Source organism: Fistularia commersonii, chromosome 29 (genome assembly GCF_037954325.1).
Source record: "Fistularia commersonii isolate RoL2024-O1a breed Wild chromosome 29, RoL_Fcom_v1.0, whole genome shotgun sequence".
NCBI classification, from domain to species: domain Eukaryota; kingdom Metazoa; phylum Chordata; class Actinopteri; order Syngnathiformes; family Fistulariidae; genus Fistularia; species Fistularia commersonii.
The window spans coordinates 5,239,220-5,258,895 of NC_141312.1; the positions used below are offsets into that span (position 1 = coordinate 5,239,220).

At 46.4% G+C, this 19,676-nt stretch overlaps 1 protein-coding gene across 1 annotated transcript; it reads right to left on the reverse strand.

Annotated features, from left to right (window-relative positions):
• Nucleotides 1–6,276: 6,276 nt before the first annotated feature.
• Nucleotides 6,277–18,931, reverse strand: LOC147216750 (uncharacterized). Its single transcript, XM_086176614.1, has 5 exons — nucleotides 18,776–18,931; nucleotides 16,625–17,604; nucleotides 9,894–10,022; nucleotides 6,726–6,905; nucleotides 6,277–6,288 (listed from the first exon to the last, which is right to left on the reverse strand). Exons 2-5 carry the CDS (start codon nucleotides 17,348–17,350, stop codon nucleotides 6,277–6,279), a joined length of 1,047 nt encoding a protein of 348 aa, XP_086032740.1. The 5' UTR covers nucleotides 17,351–17,604; nucleotides 18,776–18,931.
• Nucleotides 18,932–19,676: the final 745 nt, after the last annotated feature.

Here is a 19,676-nt window from a genome sequence, read left to right on the forward strand (position 1 = left end):
CTGAGGCCTATCACCGCTATCATTGGGCGAGAGGCAGGGTTCACCCGTGGACCGGTCGCCATGTCCACCGCCGGGCCACATACAGAGACGTACAACCATTCGTGTTCATTTGTCCCGACGACCGAGGGTCTGCGATGAACCTCCTGCATGTGTTTGGATTGCCGGAGGAAACCGGAGAGGAAACCCCAGACAGACCTGAGGAGAACACAGAGACTCCTCACAGAAAGGCCCCCTGGCGCGATTGAACTGGAGACCTTATTTATATCCATCCATCCATCCATTTTCTGCCACTTATCCTGCATTCAGGGTCGCAGGGGATCATTATTTATATCTATCCAGGTTTTTATATCAGTCTAGGTTTTTTACGAAAGTATTCATATCCCCGACCTGCAGGAATGGCTGCTGAAACAACGCAAGCACCGCATAGGTAACCCCCCCGGATTAAAAGATTGGAAGTGCAAATGAACCCGATCCAAAGCAGGCACAACCTGCTGTTATTGCATATTAATTCCCCCAGAAACCAGAAAAGATGTATTGAATATAAATCCTCTCATTTTTGCAGGGATTAAAACATTGTTCGCAGTAGCTGGAGGGCAGATTCGAATTAAAGCACATACCGCCATGCTCCCCCCCCCTCCAAATAGACCCACTCACATCCAGGAATAAACTTATGAGGGACTTCCAGAAACACGCTCCCGGTAATAAAGAATTCAGAGCCGGGTCAGGGGAGCTCCTTCACAGAATCACGACGGCACCGCTGGTTCTGGCTGGAACTCCTACGAGGAATTCCCTGTTTATCTTGTGAATGTCAGCTATGCGAACGGAGATATATCCATATCAAATCCTGTCCCTGTGCAGCTCGGGCGCGGACCACACAGGCCGGCAAACACTGATTGATTGGACGGGATCCCCGTCAAAGAGCCCCCGCGTTTCCTCGTATCACAGGGGAAAATAAACACACTCAAGTGTGAAAACAAACCCGGAGAATCAGACAAACCAGTCCAAACTCCTCCTTCGGCACTACGGTGTTTGTTGCATTTGGAAAGTGCAGAGAAACCTTTCTCACTCTTACTAACATGCGCAGACAAACACGCACTCTTTCATCCTCATATGCCACTGACAGCGTGACCTCTGACCTCCCTTTGGCCTCTGAGGCCTCATTACCCACATTGCACCTCTCCTCCCCAGGACTATCACTGACGGAAATGTGATCCGGCTCGACGGCGGTATCGCACCGGGACACGCCGACTCTCATGGCACAAAAACACACACACACATACAAATAAACAATCCTGCAACACTGCAAATACTAGCCTGTCGCCAAGACTTCTAACTTACAGTCACAGCGACGCCTGTGCATGTCAGTCAAAGGGGACACACTCGCAGGATAAGAGACACGGACAGGGGTCAGAGCCGCTCTCATTAATCTTCTGCTCTGCATCACAAGTCATCTGAGCACCAGGGGCGAAGGAGATAAGTATTAAATGTGGGCTGATGTTTCTCCAGTGTGACCATTCCCTTCCATATTCAAAATAAACAATGTGTCTATGGCACTTTATTCCCCGCGGATTGTTTTTGGTGCAATGCTTAGTGATTGCACCAAATTACGAAAAAAAAAAAAATCCAGATTGAACAATGCCGTAATACAATGCCTGCTCAGAAATATCCTAATAAGTAAACAAGGCGTGATGTCTTGGAGAAAGATGCTGCAGGGGAACATCTCCTTTTCATATTTTTTGCCGCTTTGAGAAATGGTGTCGAATCGTCCCGTATTTGAGAGAAGGCTGGCCTTATGTCTGACGATTCATCCCCATTATGGTGCCGGTTCATGAGCCGTCCCCCGCTCAAAACCATCAAACCCTTTCAATCGTAACATTTCAGTTGAGATAGCCGACCCGAAAACAAGGTTCCTCTCAACAGGAAAAGGATATACAGAGTTGCTCCCATATTCAGCTGCAGACAACACGATCATCCAAATATATTGTTCTTATATTTCAGAGTGAACTGGTCCTTCAGAAGATCAGATATTATTGTAGAAAAGCCGCGATAAGCTACTTATCTCACATCAAACAAACAAAAACAGCATTTGCAGCAGGGTTCGTGAGTTTGCCAAATCATAGTATCAGAGTAACAGAGTACCATTACTTCTGGCAGAATGAGGCTGGACATGCTGGCTGGGAATCCAGTGGGAGACATTCCCAGAAGTCCAGTTTTATCCCAAAGCAGGAATGCAAACAATTCAGCAGAATGGATACTGAATGCACCCCCCCCACCCAAAAAAAAAAAAAACATGCACACGCCCACCCACCAACACACACACACACACACACACACGCAAACACACACACACCCTTATGAGGTTATCTTACCTGCTGATCCGCCGCTTGTCCTCGCTGCAGCCTGACATGAAAACAAAGAGAAGTCACAATGAGTAACAAAATATACACACAGTGAATTCACGTGAACACGCCGGAGCCTCGGAGAATGCAAACTCAATATCGGCCAAAGTCAATGACTCACTCTCCCGAACACACGCTTTCCTTGTGCGCCGCTGGTAGCCGCGCTGGGAAAATGAGCTAAATTCCAAATCGGAATCCCGTCAACAGACACAGATTTCCAGAGTGTTTCTGCAATTCTATCAGACCAAACCTCATTCGGGCGCAAACCAGGCCGCGCCGCTGGTTTGATTTATATTCCAGACAAAATAATGGGAGAAATATGTCATTTCCTCGGGTGGTGATGAATGACTTCTACATCTAAAACCTCCTCAAGAAAGTTGAAATCATGATCATTTAAGCAATTTAAGTTCAGGAAATTGGCCGAGATTCTGCGCGTGTGCGTTTGTTCCTCTGGGGTGCTTTTCAAGAGTGAAGAAGAAATGAAAAAGGTCTTAACAGACAATATAATAGAAATATAACAGCAGGTAAAAGAGATAAAACATGGTGAGGATTTGAGCATTTTCAGAGGGACCATCAACTGGACATGACTCAGATATTACATCGCTGGCGGTTTAACACAGGAAATTGAAACTTAGCCACTGAACCCGGCGAGCGGGGGGGGGAGCATTTTACAAATATACAGAGACACTCCTTTCAGATTCCACAAACGCCGCAGGAAATGTCTAACGATAAAACCTGGGGGAACGGAATAACCCAGATACAGCCTCAGAATCTGCGCGTGACGCAAAATTCTGACACAGGCGCTCTGTTCTCAGCGCCGTCACTGTCACCGGCAAAAGCCCACATGCCAAGGATGTTGGAGCTCCACCAAAAGGATGCATACGCTGTTTTGCAAACCTGCACAGGAAACCCCTGGATTCCTCGGCCCCCTCGGCCCGTTTGCTGGAAATCACCAGATGAACAATGCATCGTCTTGCCTAACAGTTCGGGGTCGAAAAGTCCAGAAACAAAAGAGACAATGTGGGATTTCAAATGATGGTATAGTTTTACTTTACTGGGAAAAAATTGTTCTAAAAGCGGTTTGGGGTCTGAGGTGGAAACTCGTACTGTTAACTCCAAGGAATAGAGTATCAGCCATCGTTTGTGTATGATTAGTACTTTGTTATGACCAGACAAATCCCTCCTTTGCCCCTCAAATAAAAACAAACCTGTATTGGTTTTCAGTTGCTGGCCAATTGGGGAGTGTTGCAGTAGAAAAATAGAAAAGCTAACTGATATCAAAAAACATATTTGCAGGGAAAATCTCTTGAAATTAACAATTTGGTCCTCATGTGCGCACTTATCATATCAAGTTGGGTTAAATAATCCCAGTGGACACTCTCTCAGGATCACCTGCCCGGGACCCCTTCCCTTACCCCGTCTCTACATATTTACTGCAAGCAGCCGCGTCTTTAAACAAATGAGAATACAGTGTAGTGCTCATTTGTGCACGGCAATTCTGCTTTAAATACCATTGATAAAAATGTAACACCGCTTCACTGCATGCGTGTGTGTGTGAGTGTGTGTCAAGTTTGGACAGCTGTACTTTATCAGTCACGGTTCGGGGAAAATAAACCCACTCCTTAACATCAGTCTGATCCCACGGCCCCTGCTGCTCCCTCTGCCTACCTACACACACTCATACACACACACACACACACACACACACACACACACACGTGCATGTATATAAATGTAGACACTAAATGCATCAACTGTGCACTAAATCAACTATGCACAGACCAAAAGTATGCGCCTCTGTATTCTGTGGGGTAACGTGATCCTGCGGTATGTTTGTGTAAATGGAAAATGCTGTATATCAATGTGCAAAATGTTTAAGCGACAATATATTTTTTTTTTCTTTTTTTACTATAATCTACTGTCAATGGGCAATATATTTTTCCTTTCTAAACAGAGAAATGCTCAAGAATATACAGTGATACCTCGACAGAGTACTTTTCAGATGGAGGGGCAGAAATACGAGCAATGAAAAAACCCACTTGTACGCACAGACACCCCCCACACACACACACACACACACACACACAGATAAGTGGTAATAGCAAGCCTAATTAGATATGTCTTACACTGTGTCTAAGTTGCAGAAAAATGGCAGCAGCTGGTTCGAGATGCTCAGCCTCGCAGAGGGGGGGGTGTTGTTGAAGGGGGGGTCTCTCTGGTTTAAGGTTAGATTTTAGGGAAGAGAGATCGCTGTTTCTGGATAATTAGCTGCCCTTACAGTGGGGGGAACGGGTATATTTCAACCTTCAGTGCAACTGGTTTGCCCTCTCTGACACGCAACTAGAATCGCAGATGTCTTTTTTTTTCCCTTCACGACGGTGAAGCAGCTTTTGCCGACGTTACGACAAACAGGCCGGGCAAATTGGAATTGTTCTCAATTTCCATTCACACCAGTAAGTGTTCGTTTTTTTTCACGAGGCTCACAATTTTGGTGACATAACATAAATGCTGTTTTGTTTTCCTTTTTTTTTTTCCTGGGTTTGCAGCGTCTTTGCAAGCCCTCATCTGTCTGACAGGAGAACCTGTGGAGCAGCAGCGTTCATTGTAGTCCCTGCTGTCGCTGCAGTGCTGACGGGGACGAAGGTGACCTTGGACACTGCTGAGAGGAACAGAGCTGTCTCATCCTTTTCATCTTCTTCTCATTTTATTTTACAGCAGTGAGCGCAGAGGGAGGAGGAGGACGGGTAGATGCAAGGAGGAGACAGACTGCGGGAGAAAGCGACTCAAAAGCTACAGGGGAACCCATTCCGGTATCACCGGCCGCAAGTCAACGTGTTGACGACCTCATGACATCCAGAGTCAAGGGTTCGGCTTTGGAATCGGCGGTCGGCTGACCGGAATAGCGGCCGCACAAAAGAGGTTTGAGAGGAGAATTCGCAAACCACGTTGGGCACAAACATGTTGCCACAGGCCCTTAACTGATTAGCTTTTATCAATAAGACATGCCTCTGAAGCTGGTTAAGCCATCAATCAATTAGACGGGTCAGACTGCGGGGCTGCCCGGGGCTGCCGGCGGGGTCAGGACCAGTTTAAAACGCCGGTTGCGTGATGTTTTTATTCGATCGTCGACATCATAAACTCCAATCTTGTGAGGGTTATGTCACAAATTATGCCTCGTAAACTCTTGGCCGCTGTGCGGATCACATGGGCCTCGGGACACAGTCAGGGTTTTGGACAGCGAGTTCGGTTATTCATTCATCCATTGGTTATCTATACCGCTTATCCTGCGGTCGGGGTCACGAGGGGCCGGAGCCGTTCCCCGCCGTCACTGGACGAGAGTTGGGGGTTCACCCCGGAGCGGTCGCCAGTCGATCGCATTCACACATCACATAGAGACATACAACCTTCACTTCTTCATCCACACATCACATTGAGACGAAATCATTCACTCTTTCATTCAGTTACTTTACATAGACATCGAACCACTCACTCTTTCATTCACATGTCAAATAAAGTAGATACATACCGGCATTCACCCTCTCATTTACACATCAATAAACCATCTTTTTTCTACTTTTCACCTTTTTACTTCTTTAATTTTTCCTTTTTTTCTTTCTCCATATTTATCTATTTATTTTTCTAGTTGTTTATTTATATATATATATTTATATATGTATTTTTTTAATACATTGTTGGTCTTATATTTTTCTGTCTTATATCTCTAACCCAGAGACGCTGCTATCTTTGCGCTGTGTTCTGCTTTAAGGACTGTTTTTTTGTCTGTTTTGATTCCACTGGACCTCTATTTTTTGTTTCACTTTGTGTAATGACAATAAAAGTCGAATCCATGGATCCTTGATTATAAACATGCAACCTTTCACTTATTGACCTGAGCGTCAGAGAGACGTGTAAGCATTCACCCGGCCATTCCCACTTCGTAAGGGAAACAGAAGCATTCACACGTCACATATAGACATCTAGAATTCACTTATTCATCTACATGTTCATCTCTCACTCACACATCATATGAAGACAACCGACCAGTCGCTCTCTCATTCATTCACACCATTAATGCTTTCCCTCCCACGGCATATAGAGACGTACCAGTATTCACCCTCTCACTCACGCATCTGATGGAGATACAACTATTCACTTTCACTCACATCATCTATAGATATACAATATTTCATTTACCCATCTCCACATCACGTAGAGACAAAATCCATTCTCTCTCTCGAGTTTGTTTTTTGAATTAAAGTGTCTCCCCGTCCTCCCCGCTGTTTGAAGTTTTGAAATTCAAGCCAGAGTCACAGCGGCGGGGCTCACCCTGGCCCGCCGGGCGTGGAGATGGGTCAGGGATGAGAGGGAGGAGCGGGTCAGCGGTCTGCTGCGTGTCAAAGGTCTCGAGCGGCGCCTGAGCAGCGGCTCGGCTTTGTCTGGAGCTCGCCATGTCGCCTGGTCCTTACTGAGACCGTGGTTTCCCATCTTGACCATCGCCGAAGAACCCTGGGAGGAAAGAAGAAGAGGTTTCAGCTCCGTCAGACTTAAAACAGCAAGTCTGGGTTTGGGAGGAGCTTTTGCCAAAATCAAAACAAAGAACAATCGACAGAGTGTGTGTGAAGAAAGTGCTGTGGAAAAAAATTGAAAACCCTCGCCATGATGTGCACGCACCTCTATCTCATTGAGAACATCTTGACCGGTTGATCCGAAATCTGCGGAAAAGCCCTCGAGAGCCCGGCCGAGGCTGACGGGCCGCCGACTTTAAGAATGAGGAATTATATCGCCTGCCATTTTCAAGTAAGATATATTGTTTGCGTCAGCATGGGAAAGTACATCCTTGCTTGACCGCATGACTCTGCAGGGGGAATATCCGTGTCTCCCCCGCCCCTTCCCCGCAGACTGATAACATGGATGAGTGTGCCAGTTTGTGGAACTTAAAGTGAAAGAGGTGCTGCGTTCATGCCTGGAAACAGTGCGTCTTTCAGGCCCGTGGATTCGGGTTTCACCCGAGGACACGGAGGGTCACTTTTTTTTTTCCTTCGTCACAACATGAAACGCTGGTCTTTGCAGAAAATCCCTCCCGACCTCACGGTAGTGTTTTTTTTTTTTTTTAAACCTGCAGTCTCATCAAGGACACCGTCTCCCCGGAATCTGTCTTTTGTCACACGGGTTCGGGGGCGGCATCCTTCCGAACCGAAGGTTGGTGGTTCCATTCCTGTCTCCAGGTCAAAATGTCCTCGGGCGAGACATTGAACCCCCAGTTGCTCTGAACCCATCGGTGTGTGTGAACAGGTGAACGTGATCCAGTGAGAAACACCTTGAAACCTCCAGGTGACGGAAGCGCTAAATAAGAGGAGACCCTTTCGCAATATATATTTCATGCAACCCTGAAGTCTTTTTTTTTTTGTCTGGAAATGCTTTCGGACAGTTACCGAAGAAGTATGATGACGGGGATAACCAACATTAATTTGATGTGAAAGAAAATTCCGTTTTACCTAAAAAAAGGAGTGAGTTCGAGGTTTTACATTTTTGATCCATTCCGGGAACCATGTGTTTAATTTGATGCAGTTTTACAAAAATACTTCCCTAGAGTTGCCGTGACAATTTGGTCTATCAGAGTTTCATCTTTTTGTTTTATTTTGACTTGGTAGCAGACATAAGGAAGGGGCACAGAACAATTTCTTCTTGCCGTTGTTCGGATGTGAAATGGGAAAAATAGGGAGAAATCACCAACTTGATCTAATCTTGACTCTTGGTTCTGCCTGCACCATGACGCAGCGTGCAATCAGAAAATTAGCATTTAAGAAAAACTGGAAGTGAGTCAAGTGATGGGTTGCATTCGCAGGTGTCGCTGTCCTTACTCAAACACGTGAATTCTGCAGCGCGGATTGGATTAACGGCACCTTTAGGATTGTTCTGCCGCCCGCTGGTACGTCCACCACCATGAGATGTTATCTGGGACGCGTCCTCAGGTGTGTCCCTCAGCCTTGAGCGGGCGTCCCGGCCGCTGACTCTGATGCACGGTTCCTCAAGGAAGCCCGCTGCAAAGCCCGTCCCACTTCCCTGAGCCCGCAGACTATTTAGAAACCCAGGAACTTCACAGCATTTGCTGTGATTTATTTGTCTTCACACAACACAGCTATGAAATGACATTTTCCCCCATAATGTGACCGCTTCACAGAGTCTGTCAAGTCTGTGAAGGGACACCACAAGGTGACGTCGCCCAGCCGTTGCAAAGTTACCTCACACCACGGGCTATGTTTGTGTGTGTGTGTGTGTGTTCTGTCCATTCGCTAACCATTGAGAAACCTGTGTCCTTTTGCGTCATAATAATTTACAATCTATGGCCGTGGAATCGCGCTGGCTTCTGTAAAGCCAAACAGATTCTCCCGTGTGTGTCCCACCTCTGGGAGTCACTTCCAACAGCCCGCCATGGCTGTAAATGAGAATTACTCAACAAAGAATGCGATCCGCTGAGGCCGAGACGGCACGTTTTACTGCCGCTCTCCTGGCTCGCCAGACAGCTTGAAAGAGATTAATTTGATTAAATGCAGATTTTTTTATGAGAATTCCTGATGTTGTGCGCTGTTGGTTAAGGAGCTATTTGAGGTTAGCAGATTTACACTTGGTAAGCGTAATGAGGCATCTGGAATGCCCAGCATGGGGGGGAGGCGTCCTCTGCCCGCGCCATTCCTCCAGTTTTAATATAACAATGAGGTGCAATGACCTCACTCTCTGTCGCTATCTGCGTTTTCTGGGAAGGGATGCTGACCGCTTGATTTAGCAAAGGTCTTAATGGCGGAAAAACAATGTGTTTTTGTGGGGTTTTTTTTCCCACCAGCTATTATTCTACCACGACAAGCTTGGCAAACCCAGACTACTGAGGTGGAGACTAACCCCCGATGATCTAATAGATATTAGAGTGTGTGTGTGTGTGTGTGTGTGTGTGTGTGTGTGTATGTGTGTGTGTGTGAGAGAGATGTTGTAAAGTGAAAGTGCTGGCGCTCACAGGTTTCTGCTGTTTCCCACCTTGGGCGGTACCATCTCGTCAAAAGGGGTTTTAAATGTTATAGAAAACTGTCGTAGTAAAAGGAAGGTAAAACTACGAAACCATATTGATATGAACAAAATAGTAATCATTTGTGGTGGTTTTGAGTCAGGTTTACCTCAAGAAGTGGTGTGGCTGCTGTGCCTTTAAGTGGACTGATTCTGGTTCTTTAGTAAAAGCAAACAATTTACACAAATTTAATATAAATTCCTGCTGAAATAATATGGTGTTGTTTTCTAATTTGTCTGATTCCACTCAAACTGCTGTCTAAAACAATAAAATCATTCATTCTTAGCTCATGTCGTACACACATCTCGCTCAATGGGTTGTATTTCCATGCAGTGCATTTAAATTCATATCTTTTTACACCATTACTCTTTTTATCTTTGGCTAAAACTGATTGAAAACACCCTGAAGTAAAGCAGGCTTGACTTAACTTGACTTACCCTTGCGCTCTGCTCCTCCTGATCAGAACTAACTGGGGTGGAGGGCTTGGTGTCTTGGTCCTCCTGGATCTCATCACTGAGCTGATCCAGCTTCTCCATCAGCAGAACCATGGAGTCGCATGCGGCAACCTGGATAGACGAGGGACGAAAAGGCGCACACGTAGGTAAATAAGGCCGGAGGGTAAAACCGCGGGGTTGAGCTTTGGGCTCTGACCTTTTGTGAATCCCGGCCTCTGAAAAAGTGCACAAACACGCCACTCCTATCCACATCGTGCACCCTCCGTTACCTTTGCAGCCCCTGGGCTTCTCCCAGCTGAACAGACACGCACACAGAACCCCGCACCATGGAGAAGATAGCAACCTCTCAATGGAAAGTAGCCGACGGAAAATACCAACACCGGGAACGAAGGATTGTTGCCATCGCAAATTATAAAAGTTACATCGCGGGTAAATGTGTACCAACGTCAGCCCCCCTAAAACACCTATGCTCACGCTTAAAGCCCAGCTTTCCCTCCCTTTCGCTCTCCGCTCATTGGTCACGGGCTGTGACTGAGACACTTGTTCGCCGGCCTTCCAGGAAATGAACAAACTGCTTTGTTTCTGCGCTCCACTGCCAATTCCAGACCCTGAGAGGCTGATAGCAACACATAGGGCCCCTTTGAGGAGCTCCGGGGCCAAAAACAGGCCCCCTCTCTCACAGCCCAACATACATGCAAACACACAAGCATGGACTAAAACCCCCTACCCGCCCACACACACACACACACACACACACACACACACACACACACACACACACACACACACACGCTCACTCTTGTCTGCTCTCATTCCCAAAACCATCGTGTTGACCAGTTTAAAAAATATCTGCAGTAACAGCTTGGCGGGAAAGCCATTTCCTGTGTGTTATGGCCCCTCATCTCCAGATCTCTCCACACAGAGGGCTGTCTATAAGCAACAGGGTGCTATTTTTACTCTCACTATGGGCATGAGGCACGGGGTGAGGGGAGTACAGAGGGAATGAAGGCTTCTCAGTCCCACAAGTGACTTTAACAGGAACATGGACACACACACACACACACATACACACACAGAGTGTCATCGGAATGGGCTCCAGAAAGCTCCTCCCCGACACACTCACACACACAGGAGGGTGCTCTCAAAGCTCATGAAATCTTAATCATGTTCTCTTAAGTATTTACCAAGGATAACTCTCTCCATGCATGACAGTATATCTCCATCAAGGATATTTTATTGTTGGTCTGAAGTGTCATGGGAGGGTTCAGACACCTATTACTATGATTTATGTGCCTAATAAATGGTTAAAGAAGTTCATGATGAGGACCTGTCCCCCCCTCTCCACCACTGAGAACATCAAGACCAGCACTCTAATTTTAGATCGAAGTTGGCATCCAGGAAAAACGATAAAGCCAAAAGTTTCACATTGGTGGCTAAAACTGCAAATACATTTAAATGCGTTAAGTAAAACTACTTTAGTTTAATTAAATGTCTCTGTTATGATTTGTGATTTTTTTTTTTTAGTGCATGCAACCACCATCTTGGCTATCGGAAGATGTTAAACCTTCTGCTTTCTGTTGGAGCCCATTTTATCATGAAGAACTCTTTACGGGAAAACAACCCCAGCTCCGATCCCAACCCACCTGGATCTTGCCAGACAGTCTTGAAGTGTGTGGGCCGGTCGCTCACCTGCGAACGACGGCCAGTTTTATGCGTCCTTCTATAACGTTTGCGCTCGCATCGGTTTTTGAAAACAAGATACCGAGGGGCAAAATTTGGAGCAGATGTTTTGTGAGGGAAAACTAGGGCGACTCAAAGGGGTATATCTTAAATTTATGGAAACCGCAGTGAGTTCTGCAGAGGTTCTGTTTCGGTTGTTCCGCTAAATCAATTTCAATAACTTGCACTGATCACACACACCGGGACTTTGTCTACAAGGAGTAGCAAGACACAACCGCCACCATCACTTCTTTGTGGCGGAGCCCGCTTTTCTATCTGTCTTGAGATGATCTCAGATGAAGGTGGTTCTTGCAAATCTTCTGCCCCAGGATGAGTGCGATTAGTTCAGGTATCATAAATCATCGGGCGCGGCCTTGGGGCCTCACAGGCTTGCACCTTGGCCCGGCCTACGCACATCATCCACTTATGCCAAAGCTACATAGTTCAGCTGCACTCCAGAAATATGGGCTGCCGTGGCAGCTGGTGCCGAGGGAAATTACAGCTGTCCTGAATTTCCCTCCTTTTCATCCTTGTGGTTCCAGAAGCTTCGGTGACTTTGCTGTTTCGCATCCAAGCACTAATGGAGCTCCAGAAAGAAAAAAAAAAAAAAATGCTGGAGGAGATGCAGAGCAGGCTTTTACAACTCATGTGTGAGAGCTCACGTCGCTGCCTGTGCCAGATGAGAACTTATTAGGGATCCTTTCCCCCGCAGAGAAATTGGACCTGTCATTGCGGTCTTATCCTGTTCTGTTCATGTCCATGTCCATGTTTTAAACATCTGCATGACCGACCTCTGCGGATCCTCTAGAAGGCTCTCAACAGCATTTCCCATGAAATTAGTCAAAGTGCAGTAGTTGGACCGCCAGCAAGTCACACACACACATTCATGATGGGCTTCATCATCGAGCCACCTCGTGTTTCCCTTAGTTTCTTCAGGCGCTCAGGCATTGTTTATCTCCTGCAAAGCCCCCGATGCAGACCTTGGGTGCGCTCTAGATGGACCGTGGCGATGGGATGTATTGAGTTACTTGAGCGAGAAAGTCAACACGTGTTCGTAACAGGACGGGGGAGGCACTGGTGTGCCCGGGTAGAGCAACAAAGAGGATGGAGGTCAAGTGAGTCACTTACGACACAACCCTACTAATTCACAAGATGAATTGCCCTAAACTGCAGGCTGCAGAGGAATTGGTCGTGCAGGCCTCAAGGCAGAATGAACGGAAACTCTTCAAGGATGCAGAGCAAGCAGCCGTCCATCTTGACATCAACACGTTGCCAGAGGCTGGATGTGCGAAGAAGATCAGCGCTCAGAAAGTGGTCCGCGCGTAGTCGTCCGCGTCTTACCCCCGTCACCTTGTGGAAACTATTGTAATAAAAAAACATTTTGTACAAAGTCAGGTTGTGAAAGATTGTTCTCTATTTCTCCAAGACCCTGCATGATGGATATTCTGCTGTGCTTTTATTGGTACCAGAAGCGGATTTCCATGCAATATGTAGCCTTCAGAAGAAACCTGCAGTCCGTCCATGTAGACAAATATCTGCAGCGCAGTGGAACAGCATCCCCCCCTCCCTCTATCAGATCCCACAGAAGGCACCGGTTGAGCAGCAGACCCCTACCCTGCGCACCTTATATGGATATGGTATGACCTTCTGCGGGTCATTATCCAATTCACTACCCGCACCAAAGTTCTTCTCCAGAGACTATGATTCAAAGAGCAGGAATGGGACGGACCTCGCCTCCCTGCTGCCTTCGAGAATCATCGGGCAATATGGGAAAAGGTACTCTATTATTTATCCAAAATGGAACGCCCCAGATGGACCTGAGTCTGCAGATCACTGTGACTCGCCCAGAGCTGTGAGCTGCTCTTACTGCAGGCAAATAAGCAGTGAACCAGAAATTCCCTTCCAATGCTTAATAACGTGCACAGACTCCATTACTGTTCCAGCATGAATGCGATCGGTCTTGCCGGCATAATATATTCATCAACCGCCGGATCACAAGAGTCCTTCACCTCTCTGAGAAGAAATTGATTCTGTAATCAGCCCAGCAGGTGACATTAATGGAAGAGAAACCCTTTTTGAATGGACTACATGACGGGGATGGAACCGGGACACCTTTATCTTCTGCGCGCCGACCGATAGTCTGATTCCGCAGCAAAGCTGACAAAGAGGACCTCCTATTTGTTTGTTTCTCCAGCATGCGGTGGTCCCCAACCCTCCGGTCCCCAGACCGGCACCAGTCCGTGCATCATTTGGTACCGGTCGATGAAGAAAATCTTTTTCAGTATACTTTTATACTTTTTTTATTAGACCTTCCGGATCTTCTTTTGGAAAACCACTGCCTTCGCCTTACTGCTGCATTTAATATCGTAATTGCCTAATATAAAGTATGATCGTTGTGTTCAGATTAAATACGGTGAACTGACAAAAGCTTTTATTTCTTTGAACCACGGTGCCTCCAACCGGTCTGCGGAAACATTTTCATGCATGAAACTGGTCCCTGGTATAAAAAAGGTCGGGGACGGTTAATCAGAGTTTTCCCCAATGGGTGTTTTACCTCTAAAAGTAATTCTGGCCTCGGCCGGCGTCGGCTTTATTAAACTGTATTCACTGAAACGAAAATCATCAAAAAAAAAATTGGAAATTGGTTAAACCACATTGCACTTTCAACACCACGGTTACAGACTTAGCCCCTGTGCTCCACGGATGATTGAGTGTTCAGAAATGGCATCTGATCACCGTGGAAACGAGGAGGCAGAAATACTCTCGGGCGTTTTCCTGTGTGTCAGGTAGAAAATCTCATGGAGATCGAGAACCCCGACCATCCAGAAGCTCTTTACTACCGCCTCTTTCAACTTCAAACACATCTGTATGTTTAACGTCCAGAAGTGCCAAATATCCTCCTCGCCCTCGGCTGCGACTCTGTCTGACTCACGGCTTCCTGCCGAGGCAGCAAAGGCCCGCAGTCACTCCGGTCAACCAGCTCACCTGTGGCAGAACAATAGGTCTGATATCCTCCAGTGTTTGAGCTGCGATTAGAAAACAACATCCGGTTCAAACAACAACCAAATGCTGGTCAAGTCAAATACCACTGACTTGATATTTATTCTCAACCTTCAGTAAAAAAAAGGATACATATTTCTATGGACAGCAGAGGAGAGTACATGGAGATATTATTGTTTTAACTCTGAATATATCACGATTATTATTATTATTTTTATTTTCATGTGCTTTTATAATTTGATATAATAAAAAGACGAATGCCACACACTCCTACTCTTATTTACAACTGTATACTCAGAAATTATTTGGCAATCAGTTAAGAGGACGTATGCTTCAAACTGATCACGAGTGTGTGTGTGTGTGTGTGTGTGTGTGTGTGTGTGGCAAGTTACTCTTTAAATGTGTGTGTCAAAACGTGTTTTTTACCCCGATATCTTCAGATTGATCCATGTGGCGAGGCCGGTACCAACGCCGCGGAGTGTGACCAAAACCACCCCAGCAAAGACATCCCAAGAATGTGGCACCACTTCGGGGCCTCTTTGACTTAACAGGTATTCAAATGAGCGCTGGCCTGAAGTCAACCAGTGATTTTAAAAGCTGTTTGGTCAAAAGAACGGCATCACAAAAGGAACATGGGGAGAATAAATCTTTTCATTCCAAGCCAAGGGAGGAAACAGTGCGGTGCAGCAGTGGCCTGTTGTGAAACGGGCAAGTGGCCGATGGACGACCTGACAGGTGTGAGAACGCGATCGAGAGCATACCAGTACTTTCCCTGTACTTAAATCAATTTAAATACATTTTTCTAATAGTACAGAAATCTTCTTAAAAACATTCTCAGCTATGACATCAATGCAGATTTCTTTTAAAACTCTCAAACATCAGTACCGAATGGGGGCGAATAAAAAGCACTGCAGGTGAGATTCTTTCTTTGAGTCCCTTTCGATATAAAGATAATATTTAATAACAAATAATTACTTGTTTTCCTCCTTTTCTTCTGTTATAAGTCACCGGTTCAAAAGAAATGGATGATATCCGTTCACGTGTTGCATTGGGTACATTTCATTCTTTTAGTACTCGGCCATTTGCTCATTACAATGGCTGCGAAATAAAACAGGAAATAAAGAAGATATCCTGAAAAACAAAAGGCGTCGGTGCAATTTTGTTGACAGAGGACGCCTGGCGGAAACTGCAGGTGTGTGCTTGTGTATGTCGGAGCACCAGTTCACAAGGAAGACCCTGTCTGGTGAGTTTAATAAAGCTTCGGGGTATTTTTTTGTTCAGACACCCTCAGCCAAACACAGGCCTGCTCTCCGGGTCTGTTTGCAGCCCCGGGGCTGCAGCACACAAGTCGACGCCGGTATTGTTACCTGATTAGTGCTGAAACATTTGTCAAGTGTTCTTTTACACTGCATCAAATCCTTGGGAAACAGCAGAGGTCAGGGGTCATGGAGCAGACATGCTCAAACTTAACAGTTTGCCTCCATCTAGTGTTGCTAAAGGGACTTGCATTTATTGCCTTTAGGCAACAACCTGGATGAAGCTGTCCACCGTTCAGTGTTCACTCACCTGCTTCAGATTGAGGTTACCCATTTTTAATTGTACTGGTTAAACTTGTATTATGGTTTCTAAATGTATGATCTTGTGCTATAACCCTGATATATATATATGGAATCCTATGCATGTACTTGTAAATACACATGTATATACACTACATGTATTTTTACATACCTTCAACTTTATCTCTTTTTATTTCTTCTGATCTTTACCATTTTTATTTTATTTTTATTATTTTCCCTCTCATCTTTCTTTTTATATTGAGTTCTATTTTGATTCTTCACTTTACTACAAAAAGCTATTTCCCCCTTGTGTATCAATAAAGTATTCCGACTGATAGAAAAGGCGCGTCTGGATTGCAGCGCAACAAGCATTTCATCGTCAATTCTACTCAGCACGAGCTGATAAAGCCATGTGTTGTTATGTCTTGATTTTCTTACCTGCTTGCCATTGTTCTGCTGGTTATCCTCTTCCTCCAGGCTACCTGTGAACTCGGGGTCGACATTGTAGACGGGCTTCGGCCTGCCAGAAGCGCTGCGAGGCTGGGCATCCTGTCTCTTCCTCGAGCGCTTCCTATTCCTGCTCGAGTGACCGCGCCGCCGAATCACCAGGAATTCCTCGTATTGTGAAGAGGCCTCAGAGGAATCTTCCTCCTCGTCAACATTGCCAGGCCTTTCATCCGCGGATGAGGAGGACTCCGCACCGTCGGCGCTACCGCTAAGCAACTGGCTTTCGGCGCCGTTGACAGAATCACAGAATACAATGGCGCTCGTCTCGTGCTTTATCATTTTCAGCAGATCTGATGGAGATTCCTCTGACACATTCGCAGATGTTGGTAGATGGTGAGCACAGCTGTGGTGCGCGTCTGGTGACGAGGTGGAAAAACACTCATCGGGAGCGGAAGCGTCTGTCGGGCTCTCCTCTCCGTGCAGAGGTAACGCGCCGTCTCGTCCCGTCTGGGAATTAACGTTCATGACAGATCTGCCGCGGAGCTGAACCTCTCCAGAGCCGAGATTCACGCCTGAGCTGCGTTCACGACCCCGGTTCTGCAGGATCGCCCCGCGGGGCCGACGTGTTCTCATCGGCAGCGTCGTAGCCGCGATGCTTTGAACGTGACTGGCCACGGGATCGGGCGCACAGCGCAGGAGGGGGGCAGGTTTGGACATGACTTTCGCGTGGCTGTGAGGATGTTCGACTCGGAGCGGGGAAATTGACCCGTGAGGTCGCCGACAGCCCGGAGGGTAGGAGGGCCTGCGAGGCGGCTACTGGGACATCATGAATCACCCGGGTGCCGTTGCTCATTTGTTTAGTCGGTGTAAAGAGGTTGACCCCGGTTCCTTTAACCAATGACTGACCATATTAACAGTCCGGGTGCTATGAGTGGACCGAATTGACTGACGGGTCCAGTCTTCGGTGCGTCCTGCAAGAGAAAACAGAGTCGTGTCAATTACGAGGCCGATAGTTCAAAATGTAAATAATATAGACGTGCGTATCAATGTGATGGTCGTGTGGTTGAGTATGCTATCGCTGATTAAAGTGTTCAATTCAACGCAGATCTGTGGAAAGATTTTATCTCCACTGGCTTCACCTCCCAAAATACTTTCAGCGAAAAGTAGATTTACCACCTCATCAATGCCAACCCGGTTATAGTTTATGCCCTTTGGTATTTAGTATGTAGGGCAACTATGACTGAAATTTCATAAGGTAATTGAATTTTCTTCAATTTTTTGGGGCAAAATGAATCTCACAGGTGAGATTGTCCGAAGTATTTTGGCAGAAAACCTGACACTGCATAGAAGTTGACCCTGGACCTTTTTAATGAAAGTGAAAAAAAGAAGTCATGACTTGATTATTTTACACTAATAGACATTTGTGTGAAATGTGGAACCTGGAGTCGAAGCCAAAGAGGTGCTTTGTGCTCCAACAATGACCTTTGACATCCGATGAGTAGAATCAGTTTGTACTGGAGTGGAAAAGGGGGAACACGGTGCCAAGAATCCCCTTAAGGCATCCCTTCAATATAATACTCCAAACTACAGTTTAATTAACTTTACACTTACAATGATCCTGACCTCCGCCTGCTAAAGCTTTGACAGACTTTGACATTCAAGTAAGTATTTGCTCCAATTCTTTCACAGCGCTCGTAACTGACGAGTTGATGGACGGTCGACAAACAGAAATTAAAGAGCCTGAATTACAACTGTAGGCTGCGAAGACACATAAAAAGCACAGTCAAAGCCTCGCTCTTTCACAGTCATGATTTTACAAGTTGTTCGACAAGATTTTCAGGGGGGAAAAAAAGTTCAAAATCTCATATTTTAGACAAAGGGCAGTTTGCTTGAGCGTCTAGAAACCATCCCGACGTTACGAGAGAGGGAGCGCGTACTTTCAAAACAAAGTTTCACGCCGAGACGCCGTACGATGTAAAGTAGGTCATTTGTGATATGGCTCCTCAAAACAAAGTGGCTTATTTTCAGTCGGTGCAAATACACTCCAAATCATCAGCGGAGATGTTCTGTCCTGTCGCATCATCCGATGTGCACCCAACACTTTGCAAAGCTCTTGAGAAACACCTTCGTATTTCGACATACCTGATGTTTCTGTGCCGGCGAAGACTCGTCCGGGAGCATGTCCAACACTGCGCCTTGGAGAACCCGAGGTGCAGCAGAGGCATCCGGTCGAGGTGACTCGCCGCTGCGTGACAGCGAGAACACGGCGAGAAAGCCTGTCTCACAGATAAGATAAAATGCTGCGAGGGGAGGTGAGAAGGAGAAAAATGGGAGAGGAATGTGTTTTGCCCTCCTTCATTACCTCAGCGAGTAGACGTGGACCTCTGCAGGCAGGTGTTTGTGCGAGACACAGTGTGTGTCCACATATGTGTGTGTGTGTGTGTGTCAGAGCTGTGAGTGTGCAGGGTGTGTTTTTCTTGCGTGTAATGACTGGCATGTATGACGGGGAAAAATACTGAACTTTTACAGGGAAACTGAGTTCTTCTTTATAAAGTGTGAAGAATTCTGCCCATCGCATTAACATGTATAACCTTGATTAGAAGGTCTTTACCGCTCCTCCTCCTCCTCCTGTCTCCTCCTCCCCCATTCCTTCTTTGCACTCATTGCCAAATAATACCGCCTCGGGCAGAGGATTTTTCACACACATTCCGTAACTAAACATGAGGTAATGCTTTGAACGTCAAAAATCTCTGTCAATTCCTATCTCCCTCTGACTGAACCCATGCTGTCAGCCGGCCATAAAACACCGGCACCGACCTGAAACGATGAAGGCCGACTGTGGAATTCAACAACTCGGCCTTCGCCTGCAAATACTGAAGTTCATGTTTTGGGGGGGAATGTCTTGGTCAAGGAACCTGCTGCCGCTGCGCTCCTGTTAACCTTGCGCACATGATTCAGCCTGTCGGGGCCTGTGCGACCTTCAGGGTCTGGGAGTTTAAGGATTTGGTCAAGGCGGAGGCTGCTCCATGTGTTCATGCTGTTA

What these genes read in the sequence shown, in the direction of transcription:
- LOC147216750 (XM_086176614.1), bottom strand. Translation starts at nt 17,350, where the DNA reads ATGTCCAAACCTGCCCCCCTCCTGCGCTGTGCGCCCGATCCCGTGGCC. An exon ending in AGCAGAACAATGGCAAGCAG is followed by an intron (nt 10,023 to 16,624) that starts GTAAGAAAATCA and finishes TCGTCTATCCAG; the next exon opens with GTTGCCGCATGCGACTCCAT. An exon ending in AGGAGGAGCAGAGCGCAAGG is followed by an intron (nt 6,906 to 9,893) that starts GTAAGTCAAGTT and finishes CTTTCCTCCCAG; the next exon opens with GGTTCTTCGGCGATGGTCAA.